This window comes from Oncorhynchus keta, chromosome 31 (genome assembly GCF_023373465.1).
Source record: "Oncorhynchus keta strain PuntledgeMale-10-30-2019 chromosome 31, Oket_V2, whole genome shotgun sequence".
Classification (NCBI taxonomy): Eukaryota; Metazoa; Chordata; class Actinopteri; order Salmoniformes; family Salmonidae; genus Oncorhynchus; species Oncorhynchus keta.
Window position 1 is genome coordinate 16076732 of NC_068451.1, and position 21467 is coordinate 16098198.

General features: G+C 41.9%; 3 protein-coding genes across 3 annotated transcripts in view; all 3 read left to right on the plus strand.

Moving 5' to 3' along the window:
* The first annotated feature begins 1302 nt into the window (after positions 1 to 1302).
* Positions 1303 to 7457, plus strand: LOC127914233 (dynein axonemal heavy chain 5-like). Its single transcript, XM_052489089.1, has 5 exons — positions 1303 to 1479; positions 6561 to 6695; positions 6916 to 7000; positions 7194 to 7351; positions 7449 to 7457. Exons 1-5 carry the CDS (start codon positions 1378 to 1380, stop codon positions 7455 to 7457), a joined length of 489 nt encoding a protein of 162 aa, XP_052345049.1. The 5' UTR covers positions 1303 to 1377.
* Positions 7458 to 7803: 346 nt separating this feature from the next.
* LOC127914299 (dynein axonemal heavy chain 5-like) lies at positions 7804 to 16337 on the plus strand. Its single transcript, XM_052489712.1, has 12 exons — positions 7804 to 8013; positions 8462 to 8599; positions 8799 to 8975; positions 9237 to 9350; positions 11226 to 11333; positions 11622 to 11744; positions 12007 to 12222; positions 14031 to 14138; positions 14246 to 14331; positions 14449 to 14770; positions 15629 to 15835; positions 16120 to 16337. Exons 1-12 carry the CDS (start codon positions 7810 to 7812, stop codon positions 16297 to 16299), a joined length of 1983 nt encoding a protein of 660 aa, XP_052345672.1. The 5' UTR covers positions 7804 to 7809; the 3' UTR covers positions 16300 to 16337.
* Positions 16338 to 16459: 122 nt separating this feature from the next.
* LOC118364067 (dynein axonemal heavy chain 5-like) overlaps positions 16460 to 21467 on the plus strand; it is a 52754-nt gene continuing 47746 nt past the window's right edge. The window contains exons 1-8 of the mRNA XM_052489710.1: positions 16460 to 16734; positions 17101 to 17266; positions 17480 to 17734; positions 17876 to 18072; positions 18473 to 18709; positions 18927 to 19128; positions 19687 to 19922; positions 20777 to 20995. Coding sequence (XP_052345670.1) covers positions 16606 to 16734; positions 17101 to 17266; positions 17480 to 17734; positions 17876 to 18072; positions 18473 to 18709; positions 18927 to 19128; positions 19687 to 19922; positions 20777 to 20995 — 1641 coding nt within the window. The 5' untranslated portion in view covers positions 16460 to 16605. The remainder of the gene's footprint in view (positions 16735 to 17100; positions 17267 to 17479; positions 17735 to 17875; positions 18073 to 18472; positions 18710 to 18926; positions 19129 to 19686; positions 19923 to 20776; positions 20996 to 21467) is intronic.

The following is a 21467-nucleotide window of genomic DNA, read 5'->3' on the forward strand; positions in this document are numbered from 1 at the left end:
CCAACAGGAAAACATAGCTATGAGATAGGATAGGAATAAAATGTTATTTATCACAAAAACACTTCCTACACTGGGAATAATAATTCAAGACATTTCGACTGTTTAGCCTACCTGATGATGACTGGCCTGGTGTTATTATTTTCCATTAAAGATTGTATAGAACTACCTACAATAATGATTGATAGACGTCTGCTATAAAATATCTATATGGTTCATTCTGCGATCAAACACTGCCTCCCACTGGTTTAAAAAAAGTATAAGGTACCTTTATACATGCATTGTGTCCTCTTCATACTGCATACTATACTGCAGTTTTAGAAGCCGCTAGTAAAAATCAAGCAAAGAAGATTATTATAGTGTCCATTTGGAAATGCATTGTCTCCGCTCCTCTCATGGCCTACATTACAAAGTGTCATCGAGGCATCTTGAAAATATCTATAAGTGTGTCCTGTGATACACTCAACGGCTGCATCAACGTCTCAATTCGTGGCCTCCTACTCATATTCCACACAATGTTGGCGTGCGGCTGGGTATAATCATTAATTACATAGACGCATGTTTGAAAGACAAATGCTTGTATATGCCTGTATGCTCTCCATACTTGTGCATCCCACCCGTGTGACCCATTCCCTCTAGTGTAACGTTAGAAATGAAAGCGAATATACAAATACAGAAAGACGACAAACTGTAGACTAGCAGCCTTCACAAGCACATGTGTTGCCAAAAAAGGCGTCCTACAAACGTATCTTTCCAAATTGATTAAAAAGTCATCAATATCGGATTTTTCTCAATGATCTAATGAGAAGTTTATTTGCGGCCCCATGAGTGGACCGAGACGAATCATGTGGATTTGTAGTGTTTCTACACAAACTATTTATATGGTCAACACCCAGCTAGCAGTCGATTTGGGCCGATTGCTCAATGCTAGCTGTGCATGGTGCAGCCTGCAGGGAAGTATATGTAGCTGCCCCCATCAGAAAAAAAATGTCCGTGCTATCCGGAATCCTTGGGACGTCCGTACCCCATTGAAGTAGACATTCAAAGGGGTTAAGGTACGGGTTAAGGTTGGGGTTAGCATTAGGTCATAATTATGGTTAATGTTAGGGTATGGGCTCAGGTTAGGGTTTAGGATATGGAAGTTCCAAGGATGCTGAATAGCAAATTCAGCAAAAATAATTTCCTTGGTCCTACGTAACCAAGGAAACAGGTAACACAATTTAATTGGTGGGAAAGTGTTATCTGAGAACTGTAGCGTGAGCCCCTCGAGCCAGCGCGGGACACCAAGGACCAATATATAGGAATTCCACGTGACATGGAAAACTTGCAACTGTTTCCGGAATTCTGATACTGTATTGACACTTCAAAGACATATTCGTGATGGTGTGGAAACAACATGTCTCTCAGCTCGCGTTCTGCGAAGTCCAACTAGAGAACAGGTCCCAACCCGCAGTCCCCGTGGAGTCAATAAAGGAAATGCAGGTTTGGTGATGGTATTATCAGCTATTTCGCTTGTGTAGATGTGATTCTAATGTATATTAGTTGGACTGTATATCTTTGTATTTGTCTGGTGGTGGTGGCAAGGTAGCCAATAGCTTGCATCGTGTTGTAGTCCTGTTTCCTTATCCCTGCCAATAAAATGATGGCATTTTCTGGTAATGAAGAGCATGCATATGTAGACTCAAGAGCTCACAATAATTTAAGCATGACTAATGGCTGTATCCAGGCATTCTGCTTTGAATCGTGCATAAGACCAGCCCTTAGCCGTGGTATATTGGCTATATACCACAGCTCCTCTGGCCTTATTGCTATTATAAATTGGATACCAACGTAATTAGAACAGTACAAATAAAAATAGTGTCATACCTATGGTATGTCTTTCAGCCAATCAGCATTCAGGACTCAAACTTTATAATTTGCATTATAAACTGGGTGGTTCGAGCCCTGAATGCTGATTGGCTGACAGCTGTGGTACGTGATAGTATACCACGGGTATGACAAAACATGTATTTTTACTGCTCTAATTAAGTTGGTAACCAGTTTATAATAGCAATAAGGCACCTTAGGGGTTTGTGATATATGGCCAATATACCACAACATAGGGCAGCGCACAATTGGCCGAGCGTCGTCCGGGGTGTGGCCTGGGGTAGGCCGTCATTGTAAATAAGAATTTGTTCTTAACTGACTTGCCTAGTTAAATCAAGTTTAAATGTAGAAATATATATTTTAAAAAATGTTATGGGGACATTTTGTGGATATTATGGTGATGTTATGGGGACATTTTGTGGATGTTATAGTAATGTTATGGGGACATGTTGTGCATGTTATGCTGATGTTATGGGGGCCTTCTCTTAGATCGCTCTCTGAGCTCTCACCAGATCATACATAATTCAGTGGGAACTCCAAATGAGATGTCTCACTTTAGAAATCAGCCATGCCTTAGTGAAATACGAATTATCTAACTGCTTTTAAATGCAAAGATGCACAATCCTTTTCCAAGTATCAAACGCTCTCTCACCCCTCATCCTCGGTCAATATTGTGTAATCTAATGGAATTTAATATTGAGGACCACTTTGGAAACAAGCGTTATAATGAATAGTTTCAAGTGATATCCTCTGGGTCCACACTGTACATTTTGTTGTATATGTCTGTTACCCAAAATAAATTCAATTCAATTCAATAGGCTGGTGTGTTTGTTTCTTGGTGTATGTTGTTCTCTTTGGACAGGCAGGAGCCAAATGCTGGTTGCCCTTTTGGATTTGAAGTTTGGGTGGATTGTTTTGTCACTCAACATTTCTCCACACTTGTTGGTCCCCTAATTTTTGAAGGATTGGCTCTGTCATATTAATCTTCAGCTGCTGGCACTTTCATCTCACCCCACTTTTCACCACTTTACATTAGTGTTATTCCTTTCTAGTTTCAGTACAACATGCGTACAACATGTATACTGGTGAATGGCTTTCATTAAGAAGTCATTGTGTTCCTTGGTTGGATTGAACTAGGCCGAACCCGAGTTCCACAACATAGGTCGAGGCCAAGTATTGTGTATTGCTCTTTAACACCATCCATTCTCTGTTGGTCAATCCCTTTCTCATGTAATTGGACCACAGGGCTCTTTTATACCTGTCCAGGTGTGACATGTCTGTCACTGTCTGTAAGAGTAGCCTCTACTGTATAACAATGACCCATTCAGCCCCCAGCCCCATTGTTGACGTTGGTAAGGCGATAGCACTGCTTTTGATCATTACCTAGCCGGAAGGTGGTCACGCAATACTACATTATCTAGTTAGCAAGCTTCTGTCTGAAGAGAAAACAATATTATAATTTCAGACAGTAACCTTTGGGCTGGAAAATAAGTTGCTGATCACTGGCAGTGCTTGTTCTGCAGTGCATGCACTGGAATTCTTGTCTGTTTTCTCATGAATATTAATTCATGTCAATTAAGAGGGTGGATTCCTTGAATAGCTTGCTTTGTTGAGAGTGGCGATGCTTCACTTTAAACCTGACTATCAAAACAAGGTAAGCTACACAGTTCTGTTACATGACGTTACTTAGGCTACACCCTGGTCCCAATCTGGAACCAAATCATGTATTTCATCATGAATGCTTTCAATTGTATTTATCTTAAATACAACATCAGTCTTCTGGGCTGTTTACCAGACCATTGTGTAGATAGAGGTTCAGCCTGTAGGCTATGTTGCCCAACTATAAATGTTCAATAAGAAGTATGGATTTTACAGTACTGGGGATTCATGAAAATACAGAGGTGGGCAGTAACACACTACAAGTAACACGTTACAGTACTTGAGTAGTTTTCTTTTAGGAATGTGTACTGTACTTTTACTTGAGTAAATCCTGAAGGGAAGAAAATACTTTTAAAAAACTTTTTCAAATGTATCAAAACTGTGTGAATATCACTGTCTTATTGCTTTTGTTAGATTCATATTGGCTGCAAAAGGCTCTATTTCTTGTTTGCCTATCTTTAGATTTAGTTAGTTCATTGAAAACATGTCACAAGTATCATAATTCAATGTAAAACCTTATACATTTGTATTTAGGTTATTGCTTTTCGATCAATTTACTCAACAAAATAAGCTACTGTAAGAACATAAACAAAACATTGATAGAATGAAAAATAGGCAGATGTGTAGGCTCCTTAACAGCTTCTACCCCCAAGCCGTATCTTCTCGACAGCACTCACCAATCTCTATCTGGAGCTACAGTTGAAGTCGGAAGTTTACATACACCTTAGCCAATATACTTGGCTAAGGTGTATGTAAACTTCCGACTTCAACTGTTAATCTCAGTTTTTCACAATTCCTAACATTTAATCAGAGTAAAAAGTCCCTGTCTTATGTCAGGTAGGATCACCACTTTATCTTAAGAATGTGAAATGTCAGAATAATAGTAGAGAGAATGGTTTATTTCAGATTTTATTTCTTTCACCACATTCCCAGTGGGTCAGAAGTTTGCATACACTCAATTAGTGTTTGGTAGCATTGCCTTTAAATTGTTTAACTTGGGTCAAACGTTTCGGGTAGCCTTCCCACAAGCTTCCCACAGTAAGTTGGAAGCTGTTAGTCCTTTTCTTTCTGAAGTATTTCTTGATTTGTTTGGTCAGGATATTTTCATTCAAGCCATTCATTTCTTATCTGAGCTGAAAGCTTGCAGGAAGTTGAGGCTGCCATTGTGTACGCTTGGTGCTTGGTGCTTTATGCTCGGTGTGCTGTAGCTCTTCTCTGTAGGCTGAAGCCTGAGGTGGCTGCTTGCTCATCATGAAAGTCTTGGACTGGAATCACTGCCAGCTCAGGGAGCAGGTGTGATGTGTGTGTCACCCAGCAACCCCTGTCTTGGCTAGCTTATATAAGCATGTATTTCCTCCAGTGGTTCTGTTCAGGCAGTGTGGTGAATCAGTATTGTACTGGCTGGCCTGCGTATGCACATGCTTCGTCTATTGGCACACTTTTCCCTACATCGTGCACCACTTTTGACCAGAGACCAAGCAGTGCACCATGTAGGGAGTAGGGTTGCATTTAGGATGTAGTCTGGGGCTTGTGTTTGTCCAAATAGGTCAATAGCTGTGTTTGGTCTTTCGTGTCCAGGCTTGTTGACTGCTGGGTGCTGCCTCTGATCTGATGCATGCTGTAAATCTTTATCCATCGTCTTCTGCTATCTTCTTCCACAGCCTTCTCCTACTCCCGCCATATACCTGGATGAAACTCATGTGGAGCTATCTTTTAATTGGACTAATCCATTGGGGTTATAAAATAAGCCATAGTAAATGTGACTCAGACTTGACCTTAACGTCTTTAAAGTGCAATAGAGATAGACCAGTGAGCCGGCTTGGCATGAATAACTCAACAGTCTGAATGTGACCACACTTTATCCATGGCATCAAATGCATTCTTAGGGGAAAATGTATAGTGTTTGCCAAATAGTAACATGCCAGTGTAGATATAAAGAAATGCAGGAAAAGCTTAAGTGTGCTTAGTATTCTTGGTCTGCCGGTAAATGGTCTGGCCAGTAGCTATAAAATGCTTTGTTGTTAAGTTGCAATGTGCTGAACCCAAAGGGCCTATATCTCAAATTAGACCCTTACAAGTAAAAGGTAGCTTAACCTAGAGCGAAACACTTCTCCAGACAACACAGGCTCAATTCCAGACTGTCAATGGGGAAAATAAAACCAGAGTTTGAAAGTGTCTGCAACCGGCCCACAAAATACAACACAAAGTCGGCTTAATTTATTGGTTTGCCTTTTTCCTGCCGTTACCTAGCAGCACCACTAAGCAACTCATTGTAGTAGATTTTACTATCTCTATTCTCTGTCTTCTTTAACATGAGGCCCCCAGACACTGGGCTGTCCAGGGTAGTGTTATAGGCTAGCCAGAGTGGGATGTTAAGGTTCTATCTGTGCTGTTTGTGCTACTGTCTGGACGTTTCACTGTATATAACCTGTAGATAGCTAGTGGGTAGGAGTGGTATAGAAGACAGAGAAAGAGGCATAGCTAAAAAGTCTACAGTATATAGTATAACATTTTTCTACAGAAAATGTTTTTATCAGAGATCATGGTTCAAGAGATTTCCATGAAGGAATAGGCTATCACTTTCATTTTCACTTCTTTGTGTGGGGTTTTGCTGTTTTTTCCGTTTTTTCATGGATTTTACTGTTAATAACAAAGCTGCAGTATATATTGAAGATATTGTATTTTTTCTGATATTTCTTCAATGGAGTTTGCAAGTGTCCTGAATTTTGCTGTCTTGGCTGACATGTGAAAGTGATTGTCATTCTGTGAACCTTTTGAACAATGGATGACTCAAAGTCTAGAAGGAGCAAAAGGGAGCCTCAATCCTATCTCATATCAAACAGCGAGATTGTTGCATTCAAAGTATGTGTGAATGACTCTGTTGTATCCAGTCATTATGATTTGAATTACTTGAATTGTTTCCGGGCTGAAATATTAATCAGAATTTGGTTCCGCCTCTTGTCGAAGAAATCTGTCCAGTTTGAATCTGTACTGGGGTTGACTTGATGATGCCTCTCTCTCTGTCTCTTTGTTTGCAGCAAAAGCTGAAAGAGGAGCGTGAGGCTAAGAGAGCTCAGCTGGATGGCAGACATGACTACGTCCTCAGCATCGTGGCTTCCTGCCTGTGCCTGGAGAAGGCTGACGTGGAGGATGCCATTCTGGAGGGAACTCAGGTAGGGCATAACACTTCATCACCGCTCCACCTCCGTCAATCCCCTGTACTGTGGTCCCTTGTGACAGACTGTTGAGTAGCTGGCCACTGCTTGCGGATGCAACATTAGTTTCTACAGTTCAAGATGACCTGTATTGTAATAACTTGTGCAAAAGCGATGGAATCAAGTAAAAGTAAATTAATTGTGGGAACGATGATTGTGATGAACCTGTCTCCTATAGATTGAACGCATGGAGCAGTTCTTTGTGGCTGAGGGACTTCCTCATATCATGTTCTACTATCAGGATGTGGAGCCAGCTGAAGCAGGTGAGATGATTGGCCATGTAGGGAAATAATAGGGGAATATAATAATAGCAGGGTAATAACACAGTTAATAGTAGAGTTACAGCTCAAAGAGGTTGAATCTTGCGAACAGTTAGATTCATGTATCTTACCCTTCTTCCTGTCATAAATATGATATATAGTGGGTAGTGGGTAACTGTTTTGTTTGTCTCCCTAGCAGCAGCATCAGCAGCAGCAGCTGTCTTGGCCCCCAACCGGAGTAAGAAAGCCAAGGTGTTTGTCACTGAGGGCAAAGATGTGGCTCTGACTGGTGTCTGTGTGTTCTTCACAAGAGCCAACCCCTCCAAGGCTATCACCTCTGAGAATGTGCACAGGGTGAGTCTCCACCTTACTATCTTACCAACACAAGGCTCTCCTTCCCTGTTCCTGGCGAGATACCGTCCTTTAGGTTTTCACTCCAACCCTAATCTAGCACACCTGAATCTAATAGTTAGCTGGTTGATGGCCTGAATTAGGTTAGTTACAACTGGGGTTGGATTGAAAACCTACTGGAGGGTAGCTTTCCAGGAACTGGGTTGGAGAACCCTGACCCAGCACATAGTCGGCATTATACCCTTTATCAATATTTATATGTCTAAGGGCTTAAACAATGTTCGTATAACAATGCTCTTATCATTCATAACACTATTTACCCTTGCATTCAGGCAAACAATATTAGTAACAGTATGACACGTCAGTCCAATCTTTGCTTCTAAAATGGTGTCATCCCCTGGCCTACTGTGTGGTCATGTCTATCTAAAGTTCTCTGGCCCTGGTAGGAGGTGAATTTCAACATGCTGGACACCACAGAGGTAGGCCTGCTTAAAAGTGTGGAGCAGCTGCTGTCTGAGATCTTCATACCCAGCCTGAAGAAGATGGACCATGGCTGGGGAGAGCTGGCCAGCCCACAGGCCCAGTCAGTTAAACAGAACTTCCTCAGCTCACTGGACAGCTTTGTGTCTGTGCTGGCCGGGGCGCAGGAGAGCCTGCAGGAGAAGGTAGGTGACGTGCAAGCTCAAACGACCTGGCTTCAAATACTACTTCAAATATCTAAATTACTTTCACATGCATTTCAAAGTACTTATTCAGATGTGTTTTATTTGAAAAGACAAGTAGTTGAATATTGGAATGTATTTGGAAAACTCAAATACACTGACTCAAATACACTCCCATGTATTTAACCCAGTTATTTGAAAATAGTATTTGAAATAAGTATTTTCAAATACTTTCAAAAAGTATGCTATTTATAGGGGAAAAAATGAAAATACTTTCAATATATGTAGTTTATTCAGGCCACATTATTTGAAAATACTCAAATACGCAGAAAATAAGTATTTAAATAACAAATAATTAAATACACACACATGCTTATCAAAACAATCAAATGTAATTTTGCAATTACGAATATATGGATATACAATTGATATCATTAATCGTTTCATTTAGGTGAATCTAAAAGTGTGTGACGAATTTGACCTGAAGACACTGAAAGGCCCGTCTGACTACATTGCTGTGGCTAACAGCGCAGAGGCAACAGAGAAGATAGAGGCCTGTATGAAAGTGTGGATCAAACAGATTGAACAGGTAAAATAGATTGAACCTCAATAGCACACCTTTCTCATCCATGGACCTGTTTTATTGTGGGTGGAGGTGTGTCTTCAATATAGTAAATACAATCCAACTTTATTTATCCACTCAGGGGAAATTACATCAAGATCCACCACATCTAATACAATTGACAGATATTGCATTCCCCAATCAGCAGTGATTGTGTTGTATCCAGGTGCTGGCGGAGAGTGACCAGCTGAGGAAGGAGGCAGATGACCTGGGGCCGCGGGCCGAGCTGGACCACTGGAAGAAACGCATGTCCCGCTTCAACTACCTCCTGGACCAGCTGAAGAGCCCCGATGTCAAATCTGTCCTGGGCGTTCTCATGATGGCCAAGTCAAAACTCATCAAGGTGAGCAAGCTGTTACACCCTGTCCTCCGTAACACAGGAGTAGATGTTAAAGGCCTGCTAATAAAATGTTAAAATATAAATTTCAATTTTTGCTACGTGAGACTCGTTTGTGGGAGTTGGTCACATTAAAACATTAAACATTAAAGCACTCCTCTATGCTTAGTGTACATGGCTCTCATATCTGAATTCAGTTGGTGTTTCCTGTATTACTGTAGCAGAATAGGCACAGTGTATGTTTGATGACTGTATCTGTCCCACCAGTCCTGGCGAGAGCTGGACACCAGGATCACTGACTCAGCCAACGAGGCCAAAGACAATGTGAAGTACCTCTACACTCTGGAGAAGTTCTGTGACCCGCTCTACAACAGTGACCCTGTGAGAGACTAATATTGTATACAGTTTTCAATATCTTCCTCTAAGATTTACTAACAACAGATTTAAATAGTTTTCCAGTTTCCCGGACACAGATAATGCCTAATCCTGGACTAAGAAGCACTCTCAATTAAAAACCCTGTAGTCCAGGACTAGGTTTAATCTGCGAAACCGGTCTACTATGTACAGTTGAAGTCGGAAGTTTACATTCACTTAGGTTGGAGTTATTAAAACTCGTTTTCAACCACTCCACAAATTTCTTGTTAACAAACTATAGTTTTGGCAAGTCGGTTAGGACATCTACTTTGTGCATGAAACAAGTAATTTTTCCAACAATTGTTTACAGACAGATTATTGCACTTATAATTCACTGAATCACAATTCCAGTGGGTCAGAAGTTTACATACACTAAGTTGACTGTGCCTTTAAACAGCTTGGAAAATTCCATAAAATGATGTCATGGCTTTAGAAGCTTCTGATTGGCTAATTCACATCATTTGAGTCAATTGGAGGTGTACCTGTGGATGTATTTCAATGCCTACCTTCAAACTCAGAGTCTCTTTGCTTGACATCATGGGACAATCAAAAGAAATCAGCCAAGACATCAGAAAAATAATTGTAGCCCTCCACATGTCTGATTCATCCTTGGGAGCCATTTCCAAACGCCTGAAGGTACCACGTTCATCTGTACAAACAATAGTACGCAAGTATAAACACCATGGGACCACGCAGCCATCATACCGCTCAGGAAGGAGACACATTCTGTCTCCTAGAGATGAACGTACTTTGGTGCGAAAAGTGCAAATCAATCCCAGAACAACAGCAAAGGACCTTGTGAAGATGCTGGAGGAAACAGGTACAAAATAATCTATATCCACAGTAAAACGAGTCCTATATCGACATAACCTGAAAGGCCGCTCAGCAAGGAAGAAGCCACTGCTCCAAAACCACGATAAAAAAGCCAGACTACGGTTTGTAACTGTGCATGGGGACAAAGATTGTACTTTTTGGAGAAATGTCCTCTGGTCTGATGAAACAAAAATAGAGCTGTTTGGCCATAATGACCATTGTTATGTTTGGAGGAAAAAGGGTGATGCTTGCAAGCCGAAGAACACCATCCCAACCGTGAAGCACGGGCGTGACAGCATCATGTTGTGGGGGTGCTTTGCTGCAGGAGGGACTGATGCACTTCACAAAATAGATGGCATCATGAGGGAGGAACATTATGTGGATATATTGAAGCAACATCTCAAGACATCAGTCAGGAAGTTAAAGCTTGGTCGCAAATGGGTCTTACAAATAGACAACGACCCCAAGCATTCTCAAAATGGCTTAAGGACAACAAAGTCACGGTATTGATGTGGCCATCCCAAAGCCCTGACCTCAATCCTATAGAAAATGTGTGAGCAGAACTGAAAAAGCGTGTGCGAGCAAGGAGGCCTACAAACCTGACTCAGTTACACCAGCTCTGTCAGGAAGAGTTGGCCAAAATTCACCCAACTCATTGTGGGAAGCTTGTGGAAGGCTACCCAAAACATTTGTCACAAGTTAATCAATTTAAATGCAATGCTACCAAATACTAATTGAGTGTATGTAAACTTCTGACCCACTGGGAATGTGATGAAATAAATATAATCTGAAATAAATCATTTTCTCTACTATTATTCTGACATTTCACATTCTTAAAATAAAGTGGTGATCCTAACTGACCTAAGACAGGGAATTTTTACTCTGATTAAATGTCAGGAATTGTGAAAAACTGAGTTTAAATGTGTTTGGCTAAGGTGTATTTAAACTTCCAACTTCAACTGTATATCGATCTTAATGGATTTGAAAACTCATCATTGTATGATTGTATTGTGTGCTAAATGAACGCAGGTGTCGATGGTAGAGGCCATTCCAGGCCTGATCAACGCCATCCGGATGATCCACAGGATTTCCCGCTACTACAACACCTCAGAGAAGATCACCTCCCTGTTTGTCAAGGTCATTATTGCTATGATACTGTATTTAACCACCAAGAAGACTAGGTGACTGTAAATCTCCTAAAAGCTGGCAAATTTATTACATTTCCTCATTAGAAGGGTATTAAAATGAATATGGTCAATTCTTCTTTGATGTTCATGGTGCATTTGGCCTCACCACCTGGTCTCATGTTAGCAGAAGTGCTGTCTACTTTCCTTCCAAGCCTGTTAACCAGTCATCCCATCGAGGTTGCTTATTAGAGAGGCACGCAAAATGTATCGTTTTTTATTCTTTTTATTCATGTCTTAGGTTACCAACCAGATGATTACAGCATGCAAGACTTACATCACCAACAACGGGTCTGCGTCCATATGGGACCAGCCTCAGGGTGTTGTAGCTGAGAAACTGCAAGCTGCTATCCACCTAAACCAGGTACTGCTTTCATATACCAAGTACTTGTTCAACACACTTTAACCAGATAATTTCAAATACTGTGCTAAATCAAGGCACAAAGAAATGTCCGTTTTGAAAGTACAGGCCCTTAAGAGCTTTAATCTATAAATAATTTATTATCTCTAGTGTAATACCGTCACATCCTTTACACACTTCTCACAAATGAACTATTTTACAGTATAACTTCCTTTCCATGCTCCTCCAATTACTTTTCATCTGGATCCCATCTATCTCATTATAGGAGTACCAGAAGTGCTTCCACAAGACCAAGAAGAAGCTGGAGCAGAGTCCCTCCGAGAGGCAGTTTGATTTCAGTGAGATGTACATCTTTGGGAAGTTTGAGACGTTCCAACGACGCCTTTATAAGATCCTCAACATGTTCAGCACCATCACTACCTACTCAGCCCTACAGGACTCCAAGATAGAAGGCCTGGAAACTATGGCAACCACGTTTCAGGTACACAGTCTGGAGATTAGAGTACTTTGTAGACGTTACCCTTTTAGGCATAACTTTTTAAATAATTTATGTAAATCAATGACATTTTTAGACGTTAGCTTTTTTTAACGTTACCTTTTTTTAACGTTGCCTTTTTTGATGTTACCTTTTTACACGTTACCTTTTTACACGTTACCTTTTTACACGTGACCTTTTTACACGTGACCTTTTTCACATTACCTTTTTACACATGACCTTTTTACATGTTACCTTTTAGACGTTAGCTTTTTACACGGTACCTTTTTACACGTTAACTTTTTAGACGTTACCTTTTTACACGTTAACTTTTTATACGTTAGCTTTTTATACGCTACCTTTTTACATGTTCACTTTTTACACGCTACCTTTTTACATGTTCACTTTTTAGACGTTAGCTTTTTACATGCAACCTTTTTACATGTTCCCTTTTTTAGACGTTACCTTTTTAGACGTTACCTTTTTAGACATTAGCTTTTTAGACGTTACCTTTTTACACGTTAACTTTTTAGACGTTACCTTTTTACACGTTACCTTTTTAGACGTTACCTTTTTACACGTTACCTTTTTACACGTTCCCTTTTTACACGTTACCTTTTTACATGTTACCTTTTAGACGTTAGCTTTTTACATGTTACCTTTTTACACGTTAGCTTTTTACACGCTACCTTTTTAGACGTTAGCTTTTTAGACGTTACCTTTTTACACGTTAACTTTTTAGACGTTAGCTTTTTACACGTTAACTTTTTAGACGTTAGCTTTTTATACGCTACCTTTTTACATGTTCACTTTTTAGACGTGACCTTTTTAGACGTTAGCTTTTTAGACGTTAGCTTTTTACATGCAACCTTTTTACATGTTCCCTTTTTTAGACGTGACCTTTTTAGACGTTAGCTTTTTAGACGTTAGCTTTTTACATGCAACCTTTTTACATGTTCCCTTTTTTAGACGTTACCTTTTTAGACGTTACCTTTTTAGACGTTACCCTTTTTACATGTTACCTTTTTAGACGTTACCCTTTTTACATGTTACCTTTTTAGACATTACCCTTTTTACATGTTACCTTTTTACACGTTACCTTTTTCAGATGTTTTTCCTTGCAACTGTAGTAATGTTAGTTCTGCTCTTTCTATTGCTTCCGCTGGACAGACTGCAGAAATGCAGGGGACATGGGAGGTAACTTTTGCAACATAGTTTCTTTTTGTCCTTGTTTTTGTCCGTCAGTGCATGCCTCATCATCATTATCATCAACTCTACCAAGCATATAGCCATACTAAACTCCTGACTGTAATGATCAGGAGCCATTTCACAAAGTAAAAAGTCATATTTGTTACTCATCACAAAACGTGTCCTCAATTGATTGGATTGCGTTGAACAGCATTAGTTTTAATGAGCAGAAGCTGATCCATTACTTAGTCCTGATGGCCTTTTGTGAAGATTGACAGTTTGTTCACAGGAGCCAGGATATACATATTTCATGGTAAGCTGCTCATTGGAGAAATGACTGCTATTTTATACACTGCCTTTCATCCCTGCCATTGTATATGGAGGATCTTTAAATAGGGATGGTGTCCAGCCAGAAGCTGCATGTCATCGTCATTCTACATTCTATATTATGTGGCCTACTACTCTGATTAAAATTAAATTAAACCCAACAGTCTCACAACATTCAACAGAAACATTGTTGACAGTCGTTTGGCTTTGGTTGGAATGAATACAGACACAAGAAATGATCAAAAGCCTCAAGAGCTTTGGAAAGAATGAAAAATAACCTGTCTGCCTTTTATTTTCAGAGCATTGTATTGAGCATAAAGAAAAAGCAATACAGTTTCCTTGATCAGAGAAGAACAGACTTTGATCAGGACTATGATGAGTTTTGTAAAAATACCGCTGCCTTGCATGTAAGTTCACATTTAATAGCAAACTTACCGGTAAATCATAACAAAACACTTCTGAATAATCGCATAATTTACTTGCACAATTGTTTGTTGTGTTCATTTGCTTTCAGAATCAGCTGAAGACCTTCATGGATAACACATTCGATAACATTCAAAACACAGAGAGGGCTTTGAATGTACTGAAGAAATGTGAAAGGTACCGTTATTTCAATCCACCTCTATTTCAAACTAACCTTTAATTCATTTCAGTCCTTTTAACAGCCATTTCATTCATTCTTCATTTGATATCAAAATCTCCCCTTACATCACTAAGACTGGGCATCCCAGACCTGGGCATCGATGAGAAGTACCAGCAGATCCTTCAGAACTATGGGAGAGACATAGAGATGGTGTCCCGTAACTACACCAAGCAGAAGATGGATCCCCCCATTGGACGGGACCTGCCCCCGGTAGCCGGTAAGATCCTGTGGGCCCGCCAGCTGTACCGGAGGATCCAGGAACCCATGGATCTGTTTCAGGAATCACCTGGGGTGCTGGCTACGCCCGAGGCCAAACGCATCATCAGGAACTACAACAGGGTGGCCAGGGTGCTGCTGGAGTTTGAGATGCTCTACCACAGTGGATGGATGAAGCAGGTGAGACAGGGCCCCTCCCGGTTGTCTTATTTATTGTGATCTTAAAGGCAAAACTTAATCAGCATTCATACTCTGAGACTCTTGATACGGTCTCTGGTGTACTGGCTGGACCTATACTCCAGAAGCATAGCAGCGTTAACTGTTACTGTTATTAATGTTGATCTGTACCTTATCTGTAGCCTGGTCCCAGATCTGTGCTGTCGTGGTCGGCAAGACTGATATTACTTTTGATTGACTTGTTGATTTCCCACAGACATACTGTAGATGACTCATATGACTCATACGCTCTCTTGCTCTCTCTCTCCGTCTCTCTCTCGCGCTCTCTCACTTGCTCTCTCCCTCTCTCTGGTCTCTCTCACTCTCTATCACTCACTCCATCACACTCATGCTCTCTGTCTATTTCTCTCTCTCTTTCCCTCTACATCTCTCTCTGTCACGACTTCCGCAGAAGTCTCCTTGTTCGGGCGGTGTTCGGCGGTCGACGTCACCGACCTTCTAACCATCACTGATCCATTTTTAATTTTCCATTGGTTTTGTCTTGTCTTCCTTCACACCTGGTTCCAATCCCATCAATTACATGTTGTGTATCTAACCCTCTGTTTCCCCTCATGTCCTTGTCGGAGATTGTTTAATTGTATGTTTGTGTATTATGTGTTGGTGCGCAACGGGTTTTGTACCCACTTTTTATTATTTTGTCATTTTGGTTTTGGAGTTTTGTGAAGCACTGATTAAACAACTCTGTTTATACCAAGTTCGATTCTCCTGCGCCTGACTTCCCTGCCACCAACACGCACCCATTACACTCTCTCTCTTTCTCTATCTCACTCTTTCCCAATCTCACTCTTTCCCACTCCCCAGATCGAGGAGGTCAGACTGGGCCTCCAGGCCTCTTTGCTGGTCAAATGTCCCGATACGGGGGACCTGTTTGTCAACTTTGACCCCCAGATCCTGACTCAGATTAGGGAGACAGACTGCATGACCAGGATGAGGCTGGAGATTCCTCCCTTTGCAGCCATCTTACAGCAGAAACAAGATGCCCTCAAGAAGAACTACAACAAGCTGCAGGTACTCTATGTTTTCCATGATGCCTTTTGATCAACTGACGCATATTGAGCATGATACTGTATCCTGTATCTTTAAAAAGCTTTACATACACTCAACGACAGTAATACAAGGGCTGTCATTTCAATTAATTTTGAATTGAGTAGGAAGTCCTATGGGCTGGTATTTAGTCAGGAGAATCTTAATGCGATGATCAGAAGACATTATAAGGGTGAAGACATTATAACGGCAGGTATTAAGTAAAGTGTATTAAGAAAAATGTCTCTATTTCTGGCGCCCATCCACAGCTGGTTCTGACGGAGAACGCCAGGGTCCGGGCTAAGATCCAGAGTGCCTTTGGGCAACTGGTGATGCCTCATGTTGCTAAGGTAGACGAAGCTATTCTGCCAGGCCTGACCTCCCTCAACTGGACCTCACTGAACATCGAGAAATACCTCAGCCGCATCAACAGTGCTCTCAGTATGTAACCATGTCCAATCTAACCTTGTCAGCACCGTACTGTGCTCTGTCATAGCACCATACTATAAAACAGGAGAACAATCTCACCACAATAACCAGAACCGTAAGTACACCGAAACTTTGACGTCATTTGATCGCAGCTAATTGTGCCTGATCAACTCATGTCAAATATCCCATTGGAAAAAGTTATATCTGCTGTCCCAGTGGGCAAAGCTGATTGTAACTGCTGTTTCCTTGTGACTCCCGGTGACAACGTGGTGCTGTGCATGACCTCTGACCTGTAACCTGTGTGTCCAGCGGACCTGGAGCTGCTAATGGACAGAGTGAATGACCTGGTGGAGTTCAGGATAGACGCTGTGCTGCAGGAGATGAGTGGAGCCACACTGTGGGTTCTGCCCCTGGAGGAACCTTTCAGCTGTGAAGAGTTCATTCAGACCACCAGGGTAAACAAAGATTCCCTCTGCATTACTCATGTGTTATACACATACATGCTTGTTAGGCATAATAATTGCATCATCAACAGCCTGTAATGGTAACACAATCACCCATCGTCAGTGATAACAACATTGACCAGACAAAACAGTATATTTAGTTCAGTACTAGTTCAGTATAAACACAATCTTTATGCATATAGGACCAGGGGAAAGCAACCCTGGTCCGGGAGTGTTGCAGGTACAGGTATTTGATTTAACTGACCTGGTTGGGGTGCCTAGTTGGAACAAAATCCTGCAGTACCTGCAGCACTCCAGGAACAGGGTTGCCTACCCCTGATATAGGCTAATGTACTTTATTCTGTTATATCATGGTAGGAGCTGTGTATAAAGGGAGCTCAGAGTCTCCATGCCAAGAGTTCCCTGGTGGAGGAGGCAACCAACGAGCTTATCAACATGCTGCTGGAGTTTGAGCTGAACAAGGAGGGGGAGGAGGAACTGCTAGAGGAGAGCAGGACTAATATGGACCTAGTGGAGAGTGAAGGTACTGTAACCTACAGTTTTAACTGTGATAATCATGATGCCGCAAAACGCAAACGGAGAGTGATAACAGGGTCAGCAGAATACAAGGGAAAGGGTACAATAGCAAAACGATTGTTCAGGTGCACAAAGACTGACTGTTACAGACTGAAAATGAGAACGCGTGCGTGCCTGTGTACATGCAGGTGAATTCACGTCTGTTCATGCCTCTTCCCAGGGGAGGAGGGTAAGTCAGAGGGTCGCATCAACCTGCTGTCTCGTAACACCACGGCAGCGAGCACCACAGGCCCCCCGTCTCCCCTGGTGAAGAGGAAGAAGAAGAAAGACCTGCTGGAGGTGATGGAGGAGGAGGCTGAAGAGCTTCTGTCCCACTTCAACCACCGTAACGTGGACGCCCTGCTGAGGCTCACACGCAACACCCTGGAGACCCTCCGCAAACGCCTCCAGGCCTCCTCACTACTGCACTTCCTGAGTAAGTTCCATCAATCTAATGTATTTATAAAGCCCCTTTTACATTAGCAGTTGTCACAAAGTGCCACCCTTTGAGGTGCCGCCGTCATGAGGGTTTCCCATTCCATTTCTCACTACTTCAATATCGGCCCACCACCCACAGCAGAGAGTGATTCCCCAAGCCGTCTGAAGGGCAGTGGTCAGCAGCCTATCTTCAGGACCAGTGTGACCCTGTCCATCCCCAACATCGCCATGGTCCCAGCCCTGGATGAGGTCCAGCAGGCTTTGAACCGGGCTGTGGAGAGTGTGGTCAGTGTTAGCAAAGGAGTCGGCCAGTGGAGCAAGGAGAGGATCTCCAAGGTGGGCTTGTCGTGGCTTAAAGCTTCAATATCAAATCATTTCCGGGTAACAATTAAGTACCTTACTGTGATTGTTTTCAATTAGAAGGGAAAAAATTGCTTCATAGCAAAGAGCTATTTCTCAAGCAATAATTTGTTAGGACTGTCTGAGTGTGGTCTGTGTGGGGAGGGGAAAACTGAAACTAGCTGTTATCGTCAGGACAAAACTCCATCCCACCAAAACAGGCTGAAATGTCAGGCAGTCTTTTCAAACAGCTCGTACAATTATCATTTTCATATTATTCCAACATCATAGTGTGGAATTATATATAAAACACTTTCAAATCAAATCATGAGATTAAGGTTTTAGTTTTTCTTAAAACAAAGACCAAACATGAATTATTCTGTTCATGCCAACACAGAGGAAGATGAGTGAGAGAGGCATGGCTGCTCTGAGACAGGACAAGAGTGACAGTGAGTCAGAGGACGGAGAGACCACCTACAGGAGCCTGCCTAATGGCAGTACCTCAGACATCTCCGCCTCTGTGATCCAGGCTATACCTTTCCAGGCCAGGAACTACTACAAGAGTGTGTCTGAGAACAAGGAGATCATCAAGCTGGTGTCTGTGCTCAGCACCTCCATCAACTCTACCAAGAAGGTACATACAGGTCTACACACAAAACAACAATAAAACGTCTGTTTCTCCTGTGTTCCTAACGTTCTGACCTTAGTGTGTCAAATTCTAACTATTTTGTGTTTGATACTGACACCTATCCCCTAAGATGTTGATGTGAAAAGGAGACATAAATCAAATCAGTTAAATTCAAACTTTCTTGAAAGTGCATTTAAGAGCTGGCTGTTGTGTTGTTAACCAGGATGTGGTGAATGCTCTGGACCGCTTCAGTCGTTACCACCACATCTGGAGGAAGGAGCGAGAGGACACCATCCAGAAGTTCAGCCAGGGCAGCCCTCTGCTGTCTGAGTTTGAGTCTCAGATCCTCTACTACAAAGACCTGGAGCTAGAGATCAATGCTGAGCCTGAGTACGTCACTGTGGGAGCTCTGGCCCTCTATACAGGTAGAGTACATCACTGTAGGAGCTATGGCCCTCTATCCAGGTAGAGTACATCACTGTGGGAGCTCTGGTCCTCTATACAGGTAGAGTACATCACTGTGGGAGCTCTGGTCCTCTATACAGGTAGAGTACATCACTGTAGGAGCTCTGGCCCTCTATACAGGTGGAGTACATCACTGTGGGAGCTCTGGTCCTCTATACAGGTAGAGTACATCACTGTGGGAGCTCTGGTCCTCTATACAGGTAGAGTACATCACTGTGGGAGCTCTGGCCCTCTATACGGGTACATAGCCGTGGGAAGTAGAGGGCTGAATAAAAAATAAAAATACAGGTAACTGTAGACTGACCTGTATCTCTCTACAACTTTCTCCCCGTTATGTGACATTTTGGGCTATTTCAAAGCAATTGACTGCTAATCCCCTGCATTAACCTCACAAGACAAGTCTGCGAAATATAACTGCACATGTTCTAAGTAGAATTTCGCAATACTGTTGTTTCATTTTTTCAACACTGCATGAATATCTGACTTATCAGACTAATATCTGATTTGTTGTTGAACAGCTGACCTGAAGATGGCCCTGACTGCGGAGACTAAGAGCTGGATGGTGGACTATGGCCTGCACTGTAACAGGAAGTACCGGACAGATATGGAGAACATCTTCACATTAGTGGATGAGGCGGCAAAGAAACTGAACCGACCAATCAAAGACTTGGATGACATCCGCATCGCCATGGCATCGCTGAAGGAGATCAGAGAGCAGCAGATCTCCATTGACTTCCATGTGGGACCCATAGAGGTAGGGAACACAAATGCACACTTCTTTCAGAGAGACAGTGGTGGAAAGAGTACCCAATTGTCATATTTGAGTAAAATTATAGCTACCTTAATAGAAAGTAACTCAAGTAAAATTGAATGTGAGCCAGTAAAATAGTACCTGGGTAAAAGTCTAAAAGTATTTGGTTTTAAATATAATTAACTATCAAAAGTAAATGTATAAATAATAAACATTCCTTATATTAAGCAAAGCAGACAGCACCATTTTCTTGTATTTAAAATGTATGGATAGCCAGGGGCACACTCCAACATTCAGACATTATTTACAAAATGTGCTTTTGTGTCTAGTGAGTCTGCCAAGCCAGAGGGAGTAGGGATGACCATGTGTTTTCATGAGAAATGCTTGAATTTCACCATTTTCCTGTCCTGCTAAGCATTCAAAATGTATTGAGTACTTTTAGTTGTCAGGGAAAATGTATGGAGTAAAAAGTACTATATTTTCTTTAGGAATGTAGTGAAGCAAAAGTAAAAGTAGTCAAAAATATTAATATTAAAGTACAGATACCCAGAAAAACTACTTAAGTAGTACTTTAAAGTATGTTACTTAAGTACTTTACACCACTGCAGAGAGATACTGTATGAATTGTCCACTTTCATTCAGTAGGAGGCAAATCTTAATTCCCACCTAAGTCAAATTTCTACTTAGTCTATGGGCATTGGTATCAATGGGTGATAATTCAACTTAGGTGGAAGTTAGGATTTGCCCATAGTTTGATTAAGTCCTTGAAGTCTGCGTTTGGTTGTGAGAAGACACTGGAGATCTGTGTTGTACCATGTGTCTGTTCAGTGCTGTGCCTTCTCCTTTCCCTTTCCTAGGAGTCCTATGCCATGCTCCATAAGTACGGCCTGGTCGTGGCAAAGGAGGAGGCAGAGAAGGTGGACACGCTGCGCTACACCTGGGAGAAGCTGCTAGCCCGTAGCACAGAGGTCCAGAATGAGCTGGTGTCCCTGCAGCCCAACTTCAGAGGAGAGCTCATAGACAACGTGCAGACGTTTGTGGAGGACTGTGGACACTTCTATCAGGACTATGACAAGGTTCAGACACGTCTCACAGCTACACCTAACACCAAGGCTGTCTAGGTCTTACTCACAGCTATACCTAACACCAAGGCTGTCTAGGTCTTACTCACAGCTATACCTAACACCAAGGCTGTCTAGGTCTTACTCACAGCTATACCTAACACCAAGGCTGTCTAGGTCATACTCACAGCTATACCTAACACCAAGGCTGTCTAGGTCTTACTCACAGCTATACCTAACACCAAGGCTGTCTAGGTCCTACTCACAGCTATACCTAACACCAAGGCTGTCTAGGTCCTACTCACAGCTATACCTAACACCAAGGCTGTCTAGGTCCTACTCACAGCTACACCTAACACCAAGGCTGTCTAGGTCTTACTCACAGCTACACCTAACACCAAGGCTGTCTAGGTCTTAGACATTTCTATTTCTATTACAGTTAACTTGGCACGCTCTAATTAAGACTGCTAGCTAATTGCTGACGCAG